The sequence below is a fragment of the Oreochromis niloticus genome, linkage group LG7, assembly GCF_001858045.2.
Source record: "Oreochromis niloticus isolate F11D_XX linkage group LG7, O_niloticus_UMD_NMBU, whole genome shotgun sequence".
NCBI classification, from domain to species: domain Eukaryota; kingdom Metazoa; phylum Chordata; class Actinopteri; order Cichliformes; family Cichlidae; genus Oreochromis; species Oreochromis niloticus.
The window spans coordinates 8,885,843-8,901,858 of NC_031972.2; the positions used below are offsets into that span (position 1 = coordinate 8,885,843).

The 16,016-nt window shown below is 39.4% G+C and overlaps 1 protein-coding gene across 4 annotated transcripts in view; it reads left to right on the forward strand.

Moving 5' to 3' along the window:
* Positions 1–16,016, forward strand: part of xrcc4 (X-ray repair complementing defective repair in Chinese hamster cells 4) — a 43,416-nt gene that overhangs the window by 9,446 nt on the left and 17,954 nt on the right. For all 4 annotated transcript variants that reach the window (XM_003439472.4, XM_019360764.2, XM_005449450.4 and 1 more), the window contains 4 exons: positions 5,697–5,863; positions 6,543–6,674; positions 6,917–7,056; positions 13,671–13,812. In XM_003439472.4, the coding sequence (XP_003439520.1) occupies positions 5,697–5,863; positions 6,543–6,674; positions 6,917–7,056; positions 13,671–13,812 (581 nt within the window). The remainder of the gene's footprint in view (positions 1–5,696; positions 5,864–6,542; positions 6,675–6,916; positions 7,057–13,670; positions 13,813–16,016) is intronic.

A 16,016-nucleotide genomic window follows, 5' to 3' on the forward strand; every position in this document is an offset into this window, starting at 1 on the left:
TTTCGCCTTAATCGTGTGTCGTGCATTGTGTAGTATACATGGGGTAACGAGAAGCGATTAACACCTCACGACCACCTCCCGATCAACAATTGTATGGTTGCAAGAAAATCAAACCTTTTTGAAATCCTGTCGCCCGTCGTGAGGGTATCAACTCAACCTCTCACACTGCACATGCGCAAACACAGAAATGAAAGTGAAAAAGACGGAGTAGCACGGCAGTACAGTGTGTGATCTGGACACAAGACATGCATGCCCAACTTGTAGAACTTTGGCAAGCTCATCCGAGCCTTTTCATTGTGGCCTCAAAAAATTATCACGACCACAACAACCATGAAAAGAGTTGGATGGACATTGCTGCTCAATCACAGCTGCCTGTTTTTTTTTTTTTATTAGCAATTTAGCAAAGTTGATGGTGGTGGTGTGTGTGTGTCTGTGTGAGTGAATGACAGAGAGGGAGAGCGAGAGACAGATTTTGTGTTATAAGCTTCATGTCGCATCAGAGCATCGGGCCGTATAGTGTCAGACCCTGCATCGTGACCTACGAACTTCTAACCCCTGCGATTCAATCGTACAGTTTGAGCAGGAGCTGAATAACGGGACTGAAGAAATCGCACAGTGTATGCCCAGCTTTAGATGTGCTTCACACGTTTCTATTATTTTTCAAACATTTTGATAAGTTAAATGTCAGCAAGCCTTCTATTTTGACTTTTGCACTACTTCTCTGCAGGTTAAATGAAATGTTTTCTGGTTGTTGTGGTTCCTCAGTGTATTTTCTTGTCTTTTTGTGGTTACTTTGTATCTGTGTAGTGTGCTTATTTTTGTCTCTTTCTTCATATTTTGTTGTTATTTGTTGTAGTTTTATGAATCTTTTTGATTTGTTTCTTGTCGTTTTTGTTGCTCTTTGTCGTTTGAATCTTTGTTCTTGGTTTGTGGCTTCGCATTTATTATTGATTAGTTGCTTTATGAAGTATGACCTTTAGTATATTTGCACTGCTGGTGTTTCATATTTCGATAGACGGAATGATGGTATTTGGCAGTTGACTGAGTAACGCTTCTTTAAAAGTTCACTGTGTGAATACACATACAAGATTTAGAGACAGGCCTCATCGTAGTTGTGAAAAAATGGAAGTGTTGAGTGCTTCCATAACAGCAAAAGGGAAATGAATCTATGTTGCAATTTAAAAAAAAAATAAAAATGAAAGTACAGTTTGTCAGTTTACTGACGTGTGCAGCGATGTGTTATTAGAGGTGGCCAAGGCTTTTCTTCCGCAACAGAGAAAAGCCCAGTTATTCATCTGTCATAAGCTTTTGAGTCATAACATGAGCCTTCACTGTAATGTCTCCCTATTTCTGCTCCTGTCAAGCTCTGCTGAATGCCAGCAGAGCCCAGAAATGAGTGTCTCACACTTGGACACAGCCAACCACCTCAGGGAGCATCTAACTTTAGTATTTTAGATGGTATCTTTGGACACTGGCTGCGTTTTCACTCCTTTTCACTCCTTCCAGTCCTTGTATCTGACTATTTGCACGCCCAGTTTTATCTGATCTCGGAAGCTAAGCAGGGTCAGATGGGTGAATACCAGTTGCTGTAAGCTATTATGCGGCTGTGGCTCAAGTAGTAGAGCCGGCCGTTTACCATTCCAGCGTTTTGAAGTATTCCTGGGCAAGATACTGAACCCTGAGTTTTGAGTGTGTGAATATTAGATAAGGAGCTTGGGTACAGAAAACAGCACGTGGATGAATGTGTGCATGATTGGGTGAATGAGGCTTGTAGCAAAATGTGCTTTAAGTGCTCCGGGTAAAATAGTGGTGTACAAGTATTAGTCCATTTACCATTTCAGAGGAAAATTGTATTTGTTTCTTTGTTAAGCCACTCCTTCCATTTCTGATGGGGCTATAAGAAACAACCGATGGATCACCTACAGTGGCTTGCAAAAGTATTCGGCCCCCTTGAACTTTTCCACATTTTTCACATTACAGCCACAAACATGAATCAATTTTATTGGAATTGCACGTGAAAGAACAATACAAAGTGGTGTACACTTGAGAAGTGGAACGAAAATCATACATGATTCTAAACATTTTTTACAAATAAATAACTGCAAAGTGGGGTGTGCGTAATTATTCAGCCCCCTTTGGTCTGAGTGCAGTCAGTTGCCCATAGACTTTGCCTGATGAGTGCTAATGACTAAATAGAGTGCACCTGTGTGTAATCTAATGTCAGTACAAATACAGCTGCTCTGTGACGGCCTCAGAGGTTGTCTAAGAGAATATTGGGAGCAACAACACCACGAAATCCAAAAAACACACCAGACAGGTCAGGGATAAAGTTATTGAGAAATTTAAAGCAGGTTTAGGCTACAAAGAGATTTCCCAAGCCTTGAACATCCCACAGAGCACTGTTCAAGCCATCATTCAGAAATGGAAGGAGTATGGCACAACTGTAAACCTACCAAGACAAGGCCGTCCACCTAAACTCACAGGCCGAACAAGGAGAGCGCTGATCAGAAATGCAGCCAAGAGGCCCATGGTGACTCTGGACGAGCTGCACAGATCTACAGCTCAGGTGGGGGAATCTGTCCATAGGACAACTATTAGTCGTGCACTGCACAAAGTTGGCCTTTATGGAAGAGTGGCAAGAAGAAAGCCATTGTTAACAGAAAACCATAAGAAGTCCCGTTTGCAGTTCGCCACAAGCCACGTGGGGGACACAGCAAACATGTGGAAGAAGGTGCTCTGGTCAGATGAGACCAAAATGGAACTTTTTGGTCAAAATGCAAAACGCTATGTGTGGCGGAAAACTAACACTGCACATCACTCTGAACACACCATCCCCACTGTCAAATATGGTGGTGGCAGCATCATGCTCTGGGGGTGCTTCTCTTCAGCAGGGACAGGGAAGCTGGTCAGAGTTGATGGGAAGATGGATGGAGCCAAATACAGGGCAATCTTGGAAGAAAACCTCTTGGAGTCTGCAAAAGACTTGAGACTGGGGCGGAGGTTCACCTTCCAGCAGGACAGCGACCCTAAACATAAAGCCAGGGCAACAATGGAATGGTTTAAAACAAAACATATCCATGTGTTAGAATGGCCCAGTCAAAGTCCAGATCTAAATCCAATCGAGAATCTGTGGCAAGATCTGAAAACTGCTGTTCACAGATGCTGTCCATCTAATCTGACTGAGCTGGAGCTGTTTTGCACAGAAGAATGGGCAAGAATTTCAGTCTCTAGATGTGCAAAGCTGGTAGAGACATACCCTAAAAGACTGGCAGCTGTAATTGCAGCAAAAGGTGGTTCTACAAAGTATTGACTCAGGGGGCTGAATAATTACGCACACCCCACTTTGCAGTTATTTATTTCTAAAAAATGTTTGGAATCATGTATGATTTTTGTTACACTTCTCACGTGTACACCACTTCCACTCTTTCACGTGGAATTCCAATAAAATTGATTCATGTTTGTGGCTATAATGCGACAAAATGTGGAAAAGTTCAAGGGGGCCGAATACTTTTGCAAGCCACTGTAGAAGCCCAGATACATCTCTCAGGTTCTGCATTAGATCTGCTAATAACAAATTGCCTAACTATACAATTTAACACTGAATTGAAGAGCCGGGATTAAATTGTTTCTATGTTTAATTTAGGTTTTTTTTTGTCTGTTTGAGGGTTTTTTTGACACCCTTGAAAATGTGCATAATATAAGTTATTAGAGTTAATGGAAATACATCTTAGATTTTTAGTCTTAGTCGCTATTAGGTTGGGGGATAAAGGAGAAATACAACATTCACCCTTCTTGGTTGTAAATTTTGAGTAAGTGGGGGGCCAGTCCTGAAATAAAAGTGTCTAGCTGTTAATTTATGTGAATCAGTGAGTCAGAGTTCCAAACAGTACTGTTCCTATGACAACATAGGTTTCCTATTGCTCTCAATATTTTGTGTCCAGCCGGCCTGCTGGTGCCTAAAACCAGTCAACAACATCCAGTTTGATTAGCAGCTTTACAACCTACAGCCTCAGGTAACAGTTGGAGGTAGACTTACCATGACTAAGAGCATAATACTAACTCAGTGAATACAATGAGAATATAACTAGAACGTTTTTGCCAGAGCGCCTTAGAAAAGCCATTTCCATTTCAATATGTAATATTTCAGTCACATGTTATTTACTTACCATTTGTAAGAGCTGATGAAGTAATAGCTGGCAAAGGTTAGACACTGAGAAGAAACAGGAAGTGTGGAAATGCAGAAAGGGATAAATGACTGGTTTGTCTATTCAGTAGAAAGTTCCTCAAATGTTCTGCTGAAACTGCCTCCAAATGCGAGTGAATAGTGAAATGTAAAGTCTTCCACTTCAGAGAGGAAAAGATTGTTTGTCACGTAATTCTCCCTTCATACAACCCGAACAAGAGCCTAATTGTGACTGTAACTCACCACAATTGGCTTTGTTGATACTTAAAGTTGCAGTGTGGCTGAGTTGATTGAAACACAGGGGAAAACTATCCTTAAAGAATAAAACACTTTTTATTTCTTTTGTTTGTGCCAGGCTTTAAAGATGCTTTTTAATGGTGTGAAGCTGAGTATTTTTACATGGCAGTCTGTGGGTATTTACTTGCTTTTAAGCTGGCATCAAATGATTAATCCAGGAACTGCTACTCAATTAAAACAGTACGTGGAGGATATTATATCAGCATTTGGTGTTGATTTTCTGCTGTTTATCTCTCTTATCCAGTCTGGAGACACACAACTATTACTCCCCCCATGAAACACAGTTATTTAGGGAGCTGTGGATCACAGGGGTGAGAAATTGGAGCACATTTATGCTCCATGTCTTTGTGTGAATGCAAACATGTTTGAGAGGAAAATTTTGTTTCTCAGAGGACACTGATCCCTATGTTTGAGTGAGATGGTCCGTAACCTCATTAAGTCTAAACATAGTAGTTTAACCTTAATACTATTAAATCAGACAGTTTTGATTAGAGTTTTATTTCATTCTTTAAGTTTTCGCTCTCTCTGATAGGCTTTCTTTAGTATTTCAACCTGACAATGACCTCCCTCACTTATATCAATGTTTCTTTGGGTCTCAAATTGACAGTTCCACTAAAAACAGGGAGCACGCTTCGCCTGGCCCAGAAAACTGCTTGTCTGTCAGTGGTCTAACTACTTTGGACTGGGTGTGATTTCCAAACAGTTAATGCATACTTGTGTTAAAGCCTTGATTTGATTCCTTGATTTAAATTCAAGAGTGGTAATGTTGAGAGTCCAAACTACAAAAACTGTGTCATTGTCCAAAAACACAAGTACCTCAATGTACATCACTGTAGCCTGAACCTGATATTATGATGTTATGGAGTTTTTTGTTTGTTTGTTTGTTTGTTTGTTTTTACTGTCAGCAAATCACCATCTAAAATATTTTATCAAAGTCTCAAAATACATTTAGTAGTTTCATCAGTAATGAAATACTTGGTAGTAGGGCTGTCATGTTATGATATGGTTATGACAGCCAAAGATCTTATCAAGAATTTCAAATCATCTGTCAGTTATTTTGGATAAATATATGTTATGAACATGTGTCAGTAATACAGGTCCATGACAACACCACAGCTTAGTAGTTGTAGCTCTAAAAATATATATTTAGGTCACAAAGACACAAAACTAAAAAAGTCAGTTTGTTTGGTTGATTTTTTTCACTCCTTTCTTCCAGTTCAGGTTGGGCTGCGTTCTGCTGAAGGCCGTCCCAGAGCCAGCAGAGGCAGTGAGAAATTTACTGATTTACAGTCTGCAGAGGGGAAATAACCTGCAGCACCACAACCAGAGACTACAGGAGGAGAACGAGAGACTTCGAGGAGAACAGCAACACATCACTGCAGAGTAAGTACATGCTTGGATAAACACACATGCATACAAAATCACAGTAAAGTCAACTTTACACCCAAACCACACAAACTGTGGAGGGTGCGAGTATGTAATCCTGTGCTAGCACAGAGTGCACAGAAAATACAGGAATATTTTGGTCCACACCAAAACTGTTGCTTTGTCTTCTTGTCACTGCACACTCTGTTTCAGACATTTTTTTTCTAGCCTTGGCTCTGTTTAATGTCATAAAGTGTGAGCATTTTTAATATGATCATCTAGTTTAGTTTATGTTAAATGGACTGTAATTTATGTTTTCTTTACTCTCAACTAGCCAGCTTTTACACTAGTAGACTACCTGTTCTAAATCCTGAGTCACCATAAACATTGTTATATTTGAAGAGGCTGAGTCAGGTTTCAAAACTCATTACAGGACAGAAACAGCTCTAGTAAAGGTTACAAATTATCTCCTTAGGAATTAAAAGTCCTCTTCACACACTAAGGTTAACGATAGAGTTCCACAGGGTTCCGTGCTAGGACCAATTCTATTTAAAATATACATGCTTCCCTTAGGCAGTATCATCAGAAGGCATGGCATACATTTTCACCAACTTGATCTATCCATGAAGCCAGATAACACAGAACAATTAGTATATTTGGGTTTGCTAAATAACCTTTTTGTTTCTGTGCATTCAAGACTGAAGCATTACGTTGGTGGTAAGGAAGCCCTGGAGGCAGAGCTTTACTCTCGGTTTGTCCTGGTTCTGAATGAGAAGAAAGCAAAGATCCGCATTTTACAGCAGGAGGTCACAAACCTGGAGGAAATGAGGTTCGCTGCTCATACCACATTGACTCTCAAACACTGAAGCTTTTCCAAATGTTTAAAAAGTAGATTTTTAGCTGTGAGTTTCAAAGCAAGCATTTTTAAAAAATGAAATATATGCCATAATTGCTTATTAAACAGGTCAAGGGTATTTTTCCTTAATTACAACATTCCTCTGATTTCTCTGTTGTAAAAGTTATGTTAAGCTGTCTGAGTGAATCATGTATAATGTATGGTTTCTGATACAGGAGTAATGACCAGCGAAAGAGAGACTCAGTAAAGTCAGGTCAGACAGGAGGTCAGGATGATGGTGTTGAAGAGGATGATTATGAAGGCAGTACTGATGAGGACCCAGTGGAGATGCAGTCGACTCCAGCCTCCAGTTTGGGTAAGACTGGTGAGAGTGGGAAAAAAAAAGAAAGTACAAATTTCATTTAAACATCAAAACAAATGACTAAAAAGCAAACTGGGAGTCATTGTTGGTGAGTTTTTAGCTGCTTTTAAAAAGAGATCAGAATCAACTGTTCTCAAGCTCAGAGGAAGAGACTTTGAGAGTCTGGTGGCCGGTGTTACAAAAGCTCTGTCTCCTTTAGTTCTCAGCCTTGTATGATGCACAGGCAGCAGGCCCTCAACCTGAACACCCAGAGTGAAAACTGAGTCTGAAGTAACACCAATGTTCTCGACTGAAGATTTAGCACAAGGGGTAAGAGGACTTAGAGCAGGGGTCTGCAACCTTTTACACCCAAAGAGCCATTTGGACCCGGTTTCCACGCAAAAGAAAACACTGGGAGCCGCAAATACTTTTTGACATCTAAAATGAAGATAACACTGTATATATAACAAAAGGAAAGACACCCAGCTGAACTAAAATGATCCATGTAGCAAACAAAAACTGTTGTGAGCCGCCACCCTTATATCGCCTTTGGGCTGTTGGAGCCTTGACCTGACTCTTAAAAAAATAATTGGAAAAAAGCACTATGCTGCTGAAAAATGAAAAATAGATATTTGCAAAATTCTGCCTAAATATGTATTTTACCTGGTTAATGCGTGCGGCGGGGCGTGGTTTGCAGCGCCGCTGCAGGGGAGGCGGACGCACCTGAGTGACACCCGCAATCACGCCTCGCTGCCTTTACGTCTGCGCTATCTGTGCTGTTGTGTTGTTGGTGGTGTATGTCGGACTGTGAGCTGAAAAGCTACAGCCGGCTGTATGCGTACAGCAACCGTGTGTGAAAAGTGCTCAATAAAGAGATTCTCAAAAGCATGCTCATGGAAACATCGTCGGGTCTGCCGTGATTTCTGCTCCTGAACCTCTGCGCACAGAGTCCGCAAATCGGGGCTATACGAAGTCGGTTTACGCAGGACTGTAAGCTGTCATCTGTCAGGCGTGAACGGTGTTTGTCTTTAACATAGTTCACGGTGGAGAACAGCTGCTGACATAATGTGGATCCGAAGATCCATAATTGGCCTACCTGGGGTATACCGGCTTCCGCGAGTGTGACTCTTATTTTGAGCGATGAAAAAATAATAGAATATAATTTTATTTTTATATTTCAATATCACAATAATCTTCCAATTTAGAACTATGAGTTAAAAAGAACTAACATAAATAAAATACACTTCAGCTAAATACTTCAGCTAAATACTTCTAATGTATTTGCCCAAACCAGGCGGAGCCGCAGTATAAGGACTAAAGAGCCGCATGCGGCTCCGGAGCCGCAGGTTGCCGACCCCTGACAGGGATACAAAAAACGAATTTCTGTTTTCTCTTCATTAAGTTGGAGAAAATTGTCATCCAAATAACTATTAATATCTAATATTAAAGTATCTTGGGGCTTAAAAGAGATGTACAACTAAATCTCATCTGTGTACCAGTGATAAGAAATGTATTTAAAAGGGCTCAAAGTGTGTTGAAGAGTGTGTAAGTGTGTAGCAGATATAACAGAAATAGTAAAGGACCCAAAACAGAACCTTGTGGCACAACGTCAATAAGAAAAGAAGGAGCTGTTCTTAGAAGCTGTCACAGAAAAAAGATAACTAAGTAAATTTAATCTTAATCTCTTAATTAATTTCTTAAACGAATCTCCAAACATTGTCTTTATTCTTGTTAAACCATTACTTTGAGGAGGTACTTGTGCTCCTTTTATCATGACCAACTTGTTTTAGTTCATAAATAGATGTCATGATATTTTCCTTGCGAATTTACTGAAAGTTTCCTGGCTTTTAATATCATTGATGGTAAGCTTTTCTGGTTTAGTGGTAGCTAAACAGGCAGAAACCATAATACCACCACCACCACAATGTTTTACAGATGTAATTATGCCAAATTCTGTTATTGTCTTTTCTCCAAACTGAACACTTATTTAAAGTAAACATGCTATTTTGGCCACATCCATCCAGAACATTGTCTTGTGGCTCATCTATGTCATCTTTAGCAAACTATAGATGAGCAGCAGCGTTCTTTTTGGAGAGTAGTGCTTTCTCCTTCTAGCCCTGCCCTAAATATCAGAGAACCTCAGGGCCTTCAGAGTTACCTTGTCTTCCTTGGTGACCTCCCTCACTGAAGTAGAGGGTAATGCCGCTCTTCAAGTCATTTTGTTTAAAAACAAGGTGCTCACCTGTACTGGATCACCCCATTGATTAAAAGGCCTGTCTCTAATTTCTGCTATAAATTTGCTGGTAATCCTAGAGGTTTGCATACTTTTTCTCCTCACTGATATGTATTCTCAGGAAAATTTTTGTTTAATTTCTTTTACTGGTTTCAGTTTATCTACTTTTAGATCTTGCACATATATTATTAAATATAAAAAAAATCATAAAGCCATGGCCCTTTTAATCTGAGTCTTACTTACTTATTTTTGTACTTCATTTGGCAGAGAAGTGCTTTTACCATTTTTTTTACTTTGCTAGCTGATGGAAAACACCTGTTAAGATGAGTGTGACATGTCACTGTGAGCAGACCTGAAACACCACCACCTTCACATTTATTGCTCTAAAGTTGGCAAACCAGCAAGCGTTGGGCATTTCCACATTTTGACTTGTCAAACATGACTTGAAATGCATCATTGGGAGCTGTTGTCATGGGAGCTAAGTGTGTTTGGACTATCAAGAGACTTTGTTTTCCTACCCAGAAACTAACCATGACCTCAGTTAGGAGTTATGCAATGCAGAGTAGTGTGCATCCATATACTGACTTCAGCAAACACTTTAAATGTGTGGTGGAAGCAGGGCAGACAACTGAAGCCTCAGTGTATATCCCCGACTCCATTAATGAGAAGTGAGCAATTATTGAACAGTTATCAGCTTTTCCCTTGCCCAGTGGTCTGCTTGTGTTGTTAACCTGACAGCCAAAAAGCCCTGTAAACTGCCAATCGTATTACAAATGAAACCAATCACAACATTGTTGTCCCTTCAGGCTGTGTGCTAGCCAACATTAATGCCTTAACCCGAGTCCTACATAAAGAACAAATAGAGAAGGTGCCAAAACCCTCAGACCGGTCAGAAGATCGTACTCAGTCTAAAAAGATCAGTTTTGACTTTGGAAGTAACTTGTCTGCTGAATGGAAAGATTGTGTCACAAAAATGCTTAATTCAATGCCAGAACTGTTTTCACAGCATGAGTTAGATTTTGGACACAGAAAAAATACACCACCACATAAAGCTTAGTGTGGAAACACCTCCAAGAACTACTCGACATTGGAGTGATATGAGAATCTGAATCTCCTTTTGCCACCCCAATCTCAGTTGTCAGGAAAAAGGATGGGTCTGGTAGTTTGTGCATCAATTACAGGAGGCTAAACCTCTAAACCATAAAGATGCATACACACTCCCCAATCTAGAGGAAGCATTTTCAGCTCTGGCAGGGTCAAAATGGTTCTCAGTCTTGGATCTCAAGTCCGGATACTATCAGATTGAAATGTTGGAGTCAGACAAGCAGAAAACTGCCTTTGTGTATCCCTTGGGGTTCTGGGAATTTAATAAGCATTTCAAAGGCTCATGGAGCAGTGTATGGGTCTGATGAATCTTAAGGAGGTCCTCGTCTTTATTGATGATCTCATTATTTTCTCGTTATCCCTCGAAGAGGATGAACAGTGCCTGAAGAGAGTCCAGTTGAAATTGAAAAGGTTTGGCTTGAAATTAGCACCCGGCTGAGATATTTAAATATCTCGGTTAAGTATTTCAGCCATGTAGCATCAGAGTGTGGAGTCGAAACAGATACAGAGCCCTCACAACTTGGCCCATCTCCACCAATTTTAAGGAGCTAAGGATCTTTTTTGGGCTTTGCTGGGTATTACCGGGGATTCATCCAGGACTACTCTAACATTTTAAGGCTATTAAATGAGCTAACAGCCAGTTACCCACCAATAAAAAAGGGGAAGAAAAGTTCCACAAAGCAATAAAGGTCTGTATACCAAAAGAGCCATTTGGCCAGAGATGGACTCACAAATGATCTGTTTGAACGACACTTTTAAGCTTATCTCAGTCCCAGTGTTGGGTTTTGCAGGCCCCAAACTCCCATATATCCTCCACACGGACGCTAGTACCATTGTTCTCGATGCAGCTGTTTACCAACTTCAGGATGTACGGTTGAGGGCCTTAGCGTTTGCTAGCAGAGGACTTGATCAGTATGTGTGAGTGTGATGTCTGCCGGAAGTGTAGACGTGAGAGGGCAGCCCCTCTTATGAACATTCAGACAGGTAGTCCCCTCGAGTTACTCTTTATAATTTATCTATGTATTGAGCAAGAGCAGTCTAACACAAAAGATGTATTAGTTATGATTGATCACTTCACTAAGTTCGCAATGGCTGTCCCTACACCCAACCAATGAGCATGCACTGTTGCAAAGGCCCTCTGGGAAAAGTTTATTGTTCATAACGGTGTTCCAGACAGACTCTTAAGCGATCAGGGCCCCGATTTTGAATTGAAGTCAATAAGCAAACTATGCAAGATTGATGGCATGAAAAAGATATGTACAGCACTGTATCATTACAGAGCCAGTGCCGTTGGGAGGTTATGTAGGACGCTCCTCCAAATGCTTGGTACTTTGAGTGACAATGAAAAGTTGCATTGGAAAGAATATGTAAAACCTCTAGTACATTGGTTCTCAAACTTTTCACAATGAGTTGCTCAACTCATAAAATATATGGCTCTTAAAATACCACCTTTATGACCAACATTAAAGTACAGTAGTATAGGCCTATTTAACACCATATACAGTTTACACGAGACAATTTTACTTCTTATATGAACTTCATTTATTTTAACTGTCATAAACAGGATGTGACAAGTGATAATAATAACAACTGTACTGCTTTAAAACATTCACAGCAGGTGGGATATCCGGTCTTTAAATGATGACGTATGAACCCTGCTTCCGGGTCCAAACTACTCTAACGATGTGACGCGTTAAGTTCAAAGCTATTATCTAGTTTTGCTTCTCTCTGTGAATGTTTGGTTGTAGAAAGTCAGGGCTTAGAGGTGGTGCCATTTCGTGCTCCTGTGGTGTCATCTTGTGAGATCAGTCAGCATATTATTTTATCTTTCCATGGTTTATTTGCAGTTTTTATGAATTCACTGTAAGTAAAACATGTCTAACATTTACTGTGGAAATAGTTTACAATGTTTTGTAGAAAGCTATACTTTATTTTGTTGAAAAAACGTTTTTATTCAGAATGTTTTTTAAATTGTAAACATTTAAACTATTGAGATTAACACTGAAGAAGCATTTAAACCAATGTGAAGATTTTTACATACTTCACTATTTTATTTTCCATTGTAAACAAGGTTAATGTTACAAGCAGTACTTTTATGTTCTACCAAATATTGAAGTGTAATTATTTGAAAACTTGGTGTGTCCTGTGTCACTGTTGTTGACAGGTCAGGGTTTTTTTTTAATTGTATTAGATGGATTCCACACCCTTTCGACTTTCAAACCTTTGTTGAAGTCTCATTCATTTCACTGCTTCTGTACATAGCCAAACCTTCTGGTCCAAATCATTTAAACTCCTTTACAAGATTTGGTGAAGTAAATCAAGTTAAGGTTGTTTTTTTTTAAAGTAACTATAGTATTACATAAGCAGCTTCTACCATTGACATTACCCTTCATCAGCCACTAGATTTTTACTCCCAGATGGCATGGATGTAATTAGTGTGCCAAGTATGTAAGTGTAAGTACTGAACATAAGTTAGCAATAAAGACGCTGCAAGAGGTTTTTAGGGGACTTTTGCCTTTCATGATTTTTCCACTTTGAAATGGTTTACTTCCAGATTAGATTTCTTTTTTATACATCAACACTTTTTGGATGCTGTTGTCCTTGCTGGGCTTTCCCTTCCCATCACCAGGCAAAACTTGCACCATTTGTGTTTTTTCTGTTGCCACGACAATGACTCAGATGGCTAGTAGGGAAGGGGGGGGGTGAAGGGGTAAAGTGAATTCGGGGAATATTGTAGTGTTGCTGTGTGTCTGCATGGGTCTGTTTTGTGTAGTGTAGAAACTGCTGCTAAGGTTCAAAATGTGTTACTTAAACATTAGATTAGTTGGTGATCGCATTTAAGGTTGTGTGTAAGATCTTTTCAGTGGGCTAATCCAATGGGACTAGTAGCAAAAACCACCCGTGCTGCACTTCTTCCAATCCTTTATCCTGTATTTAGTGGTGACTCAAATCATTAAGTTACAGATGACATCCACTGAACGTGACACAATGAAAACAAACACAAATAGAGACCGTATCATTGCTTTTGCAGGGGGCCAATGAAATGAACATAATATACAGTATACAAAAATCCAAAGAACTGGGGTTTATAATGAATCTTTTTTAAAAACACATAGATGTAAATAGTTGCTGTATGTGTGACAATGTTGGTGCAATGTTTTGTTTAGATTGGCCCACTGGTTAAGGAGGAGATGGTGTCCATACTGTACAAAGACTATCATCATTATAGTAAGATTGCTCTCATTTTGTTTGACTACTGTTTTTCACTCTCCTGACTCCATGCTCTTCTCAGAATCACCGACTTCGGGACCACTGGATGAAAGCCTGAGTGACCTCACAGATGTGGCCCCGTCTCGCAAGCGGCGCTTTCGTCACCTCAGGGCACCAGAGGCTGCAGTAAAGCGACCAAACCCAGAGACATCTCAGAGAAAGAGGTATGAGTGTCTCTGCGCTTCCTCATTCACATCACGATCACTGTTGGTTGTGCTGCAGTACTTGGTTTTGTATTCAGAGTAGCTCCTCCAACTTAACATTGCTGCCTTTATAGTGTCAAACACATCATCTAGGTCTGTTGAAATGTGTTCACATGTGACAGGGAGGGACAGCTCCACCTGAAATAACACATTCTATATCAATGAACTTGATTGTCATAATCCACACACACACCTCCCTCTATTGCTGAGGAACTAAAAGCAGAACACAAAGAGCTTGATCTGTTTTTCAATCATTCAATGTCCCAGTCCTTTCTGCTGTGTCATATTTTCATTTCCTTCACATCCATCATCCCTTCTCTTCCTAATCTTACCCAGGGGCAGATCTAGAAGGGTGGCATGGGGTGGCATGTGTCACCCTAAAATGATCTCTTTACACCTAAAGTGCCACCCTAGTTTTGCATATGACAGTGTTCTTTATTAAAATAGGACATCATTAACACTTTGAGCGTAGCTACAGTTAACAGTGAATATAAATTCTAAAACTGAATATATTGCATAGTACCCCCCCCCTCCACAATTAACAAGTGGTTCAGCCCATAGCGCAGACTGGCTTTTTTTTTTTTTCTAGTTTTCAGTAGCAAGTGATGCCTATGATTGTGCCAGAGCACATTTTGAACAACACCATGGGAATTTCAGATTTCACACAGGTGGTTGGTTGTTATACTCTGGAAATGGAATGAAGGTGAGTGTTATTAACCCTCTGGGGCCCACGGACACGCTGCACCTCCAAATCACATGACTGATATAAGCTGACTTTAAGCTGCAACAAGCTGCAGCCACGCTAAGTCTCAGCCGGTGTTTAAAGTTCTGACTTCAAAGTATACACCGGTTTTTAAATTTTAAAGACAGGCCACTAAATCCAGAGTTATGATTAGAAATTATATATAGGCAATGCTTTTTTTCTAAATACTATTGTCATGTTTTGTTTTTTTAAATTATTTTTTAAAAAGCATTTTCTAAGGACAGCGCGAAAACGGTAAAGAAAAAAAATAGCCACCTATTTCCTATTGGTGGAAAAATGTACCATGTTGACCAATTTAAAAAAGTCAACACGTGGGATTTGGTTGTTTAGGAAGAGGGGCAAGTTTTGGGAGTGACGGAGAGTCACAGAGAGACAGAGCGAGCGAGTGAATACGACAGAGAGAGATCCAGATGAACAGAATCAACCTTTGGAGATTTACTTACCTGGATGATTGAGAATGCATCAAGATGTAGTTAGTGTGTTGTGTTGTGTAGTTATGTAGTATGTATGTAGTGTTGTGTTGTGTAGTTATGTAGTTAGTCTGTTGTGTAGTCGTTGTTGGAGTGGTTTGTGGCAAACAAACAAATTTTTTTTTACTGGCACAAATAATTTTGCCTTATTGTGACACCTGATTGTTCTCATTTTAGTTAGAGTAGTATTTTTAAATGGTTGTACAAAATTTAAAAAAAACCAAAACGCCAGGTGTACTGGCTGCATTTTTAGATAAATAGTTGTATATGTTTACAAAATGTGTGCATAAGTTTTCAAAATGAACAATTTATATTTGTATTTCAAGTTATAAAAATAATTTACCAAACATGTCTGTGGTTTTTACATTAAAAAAAAACTACTACTTGGGTTTTATGTCTTTTGTGTGATTTCAGATGAGTTACAGTATGTCAATGAAAAATAACTGTAAATTCAGACACATGAAGTTGTGCTGAAAAGAATGATACCAAGCAAGGCAAAGCAAAAAAATAAAATGAAACAATTTAAAGGAGAAATACAAATGTAAAATCAAAAGGAGTCAAAAATAGCCAGATATATTTTGGACCTCAGAGGGTTAACCCAACAAATCATGAAAATTTTTGGTCATGACAGTGCAAATTTCTGACATTTTGTGTAACAATTTGATTTTTTTCTAACAAAAACAGTGTGAAACTCAAGTTAGAATTGTGTTTGTAAACCACCCCATGATGTGTAGCTTTCTGGATTATATACTTATTGGGCTACATATTTATTTATTATACAGGCTATACAGTACATAAAATCAAAATTTGCACGTATGTAACTAAAATGTTTAATTATGTGGGCTACAGAAAATAATTAAGTTATAGACTATAGTTAAGGAAAAATGTGTATACTTACTGCATTTGTATCATTTTAACCATATGTAACCACC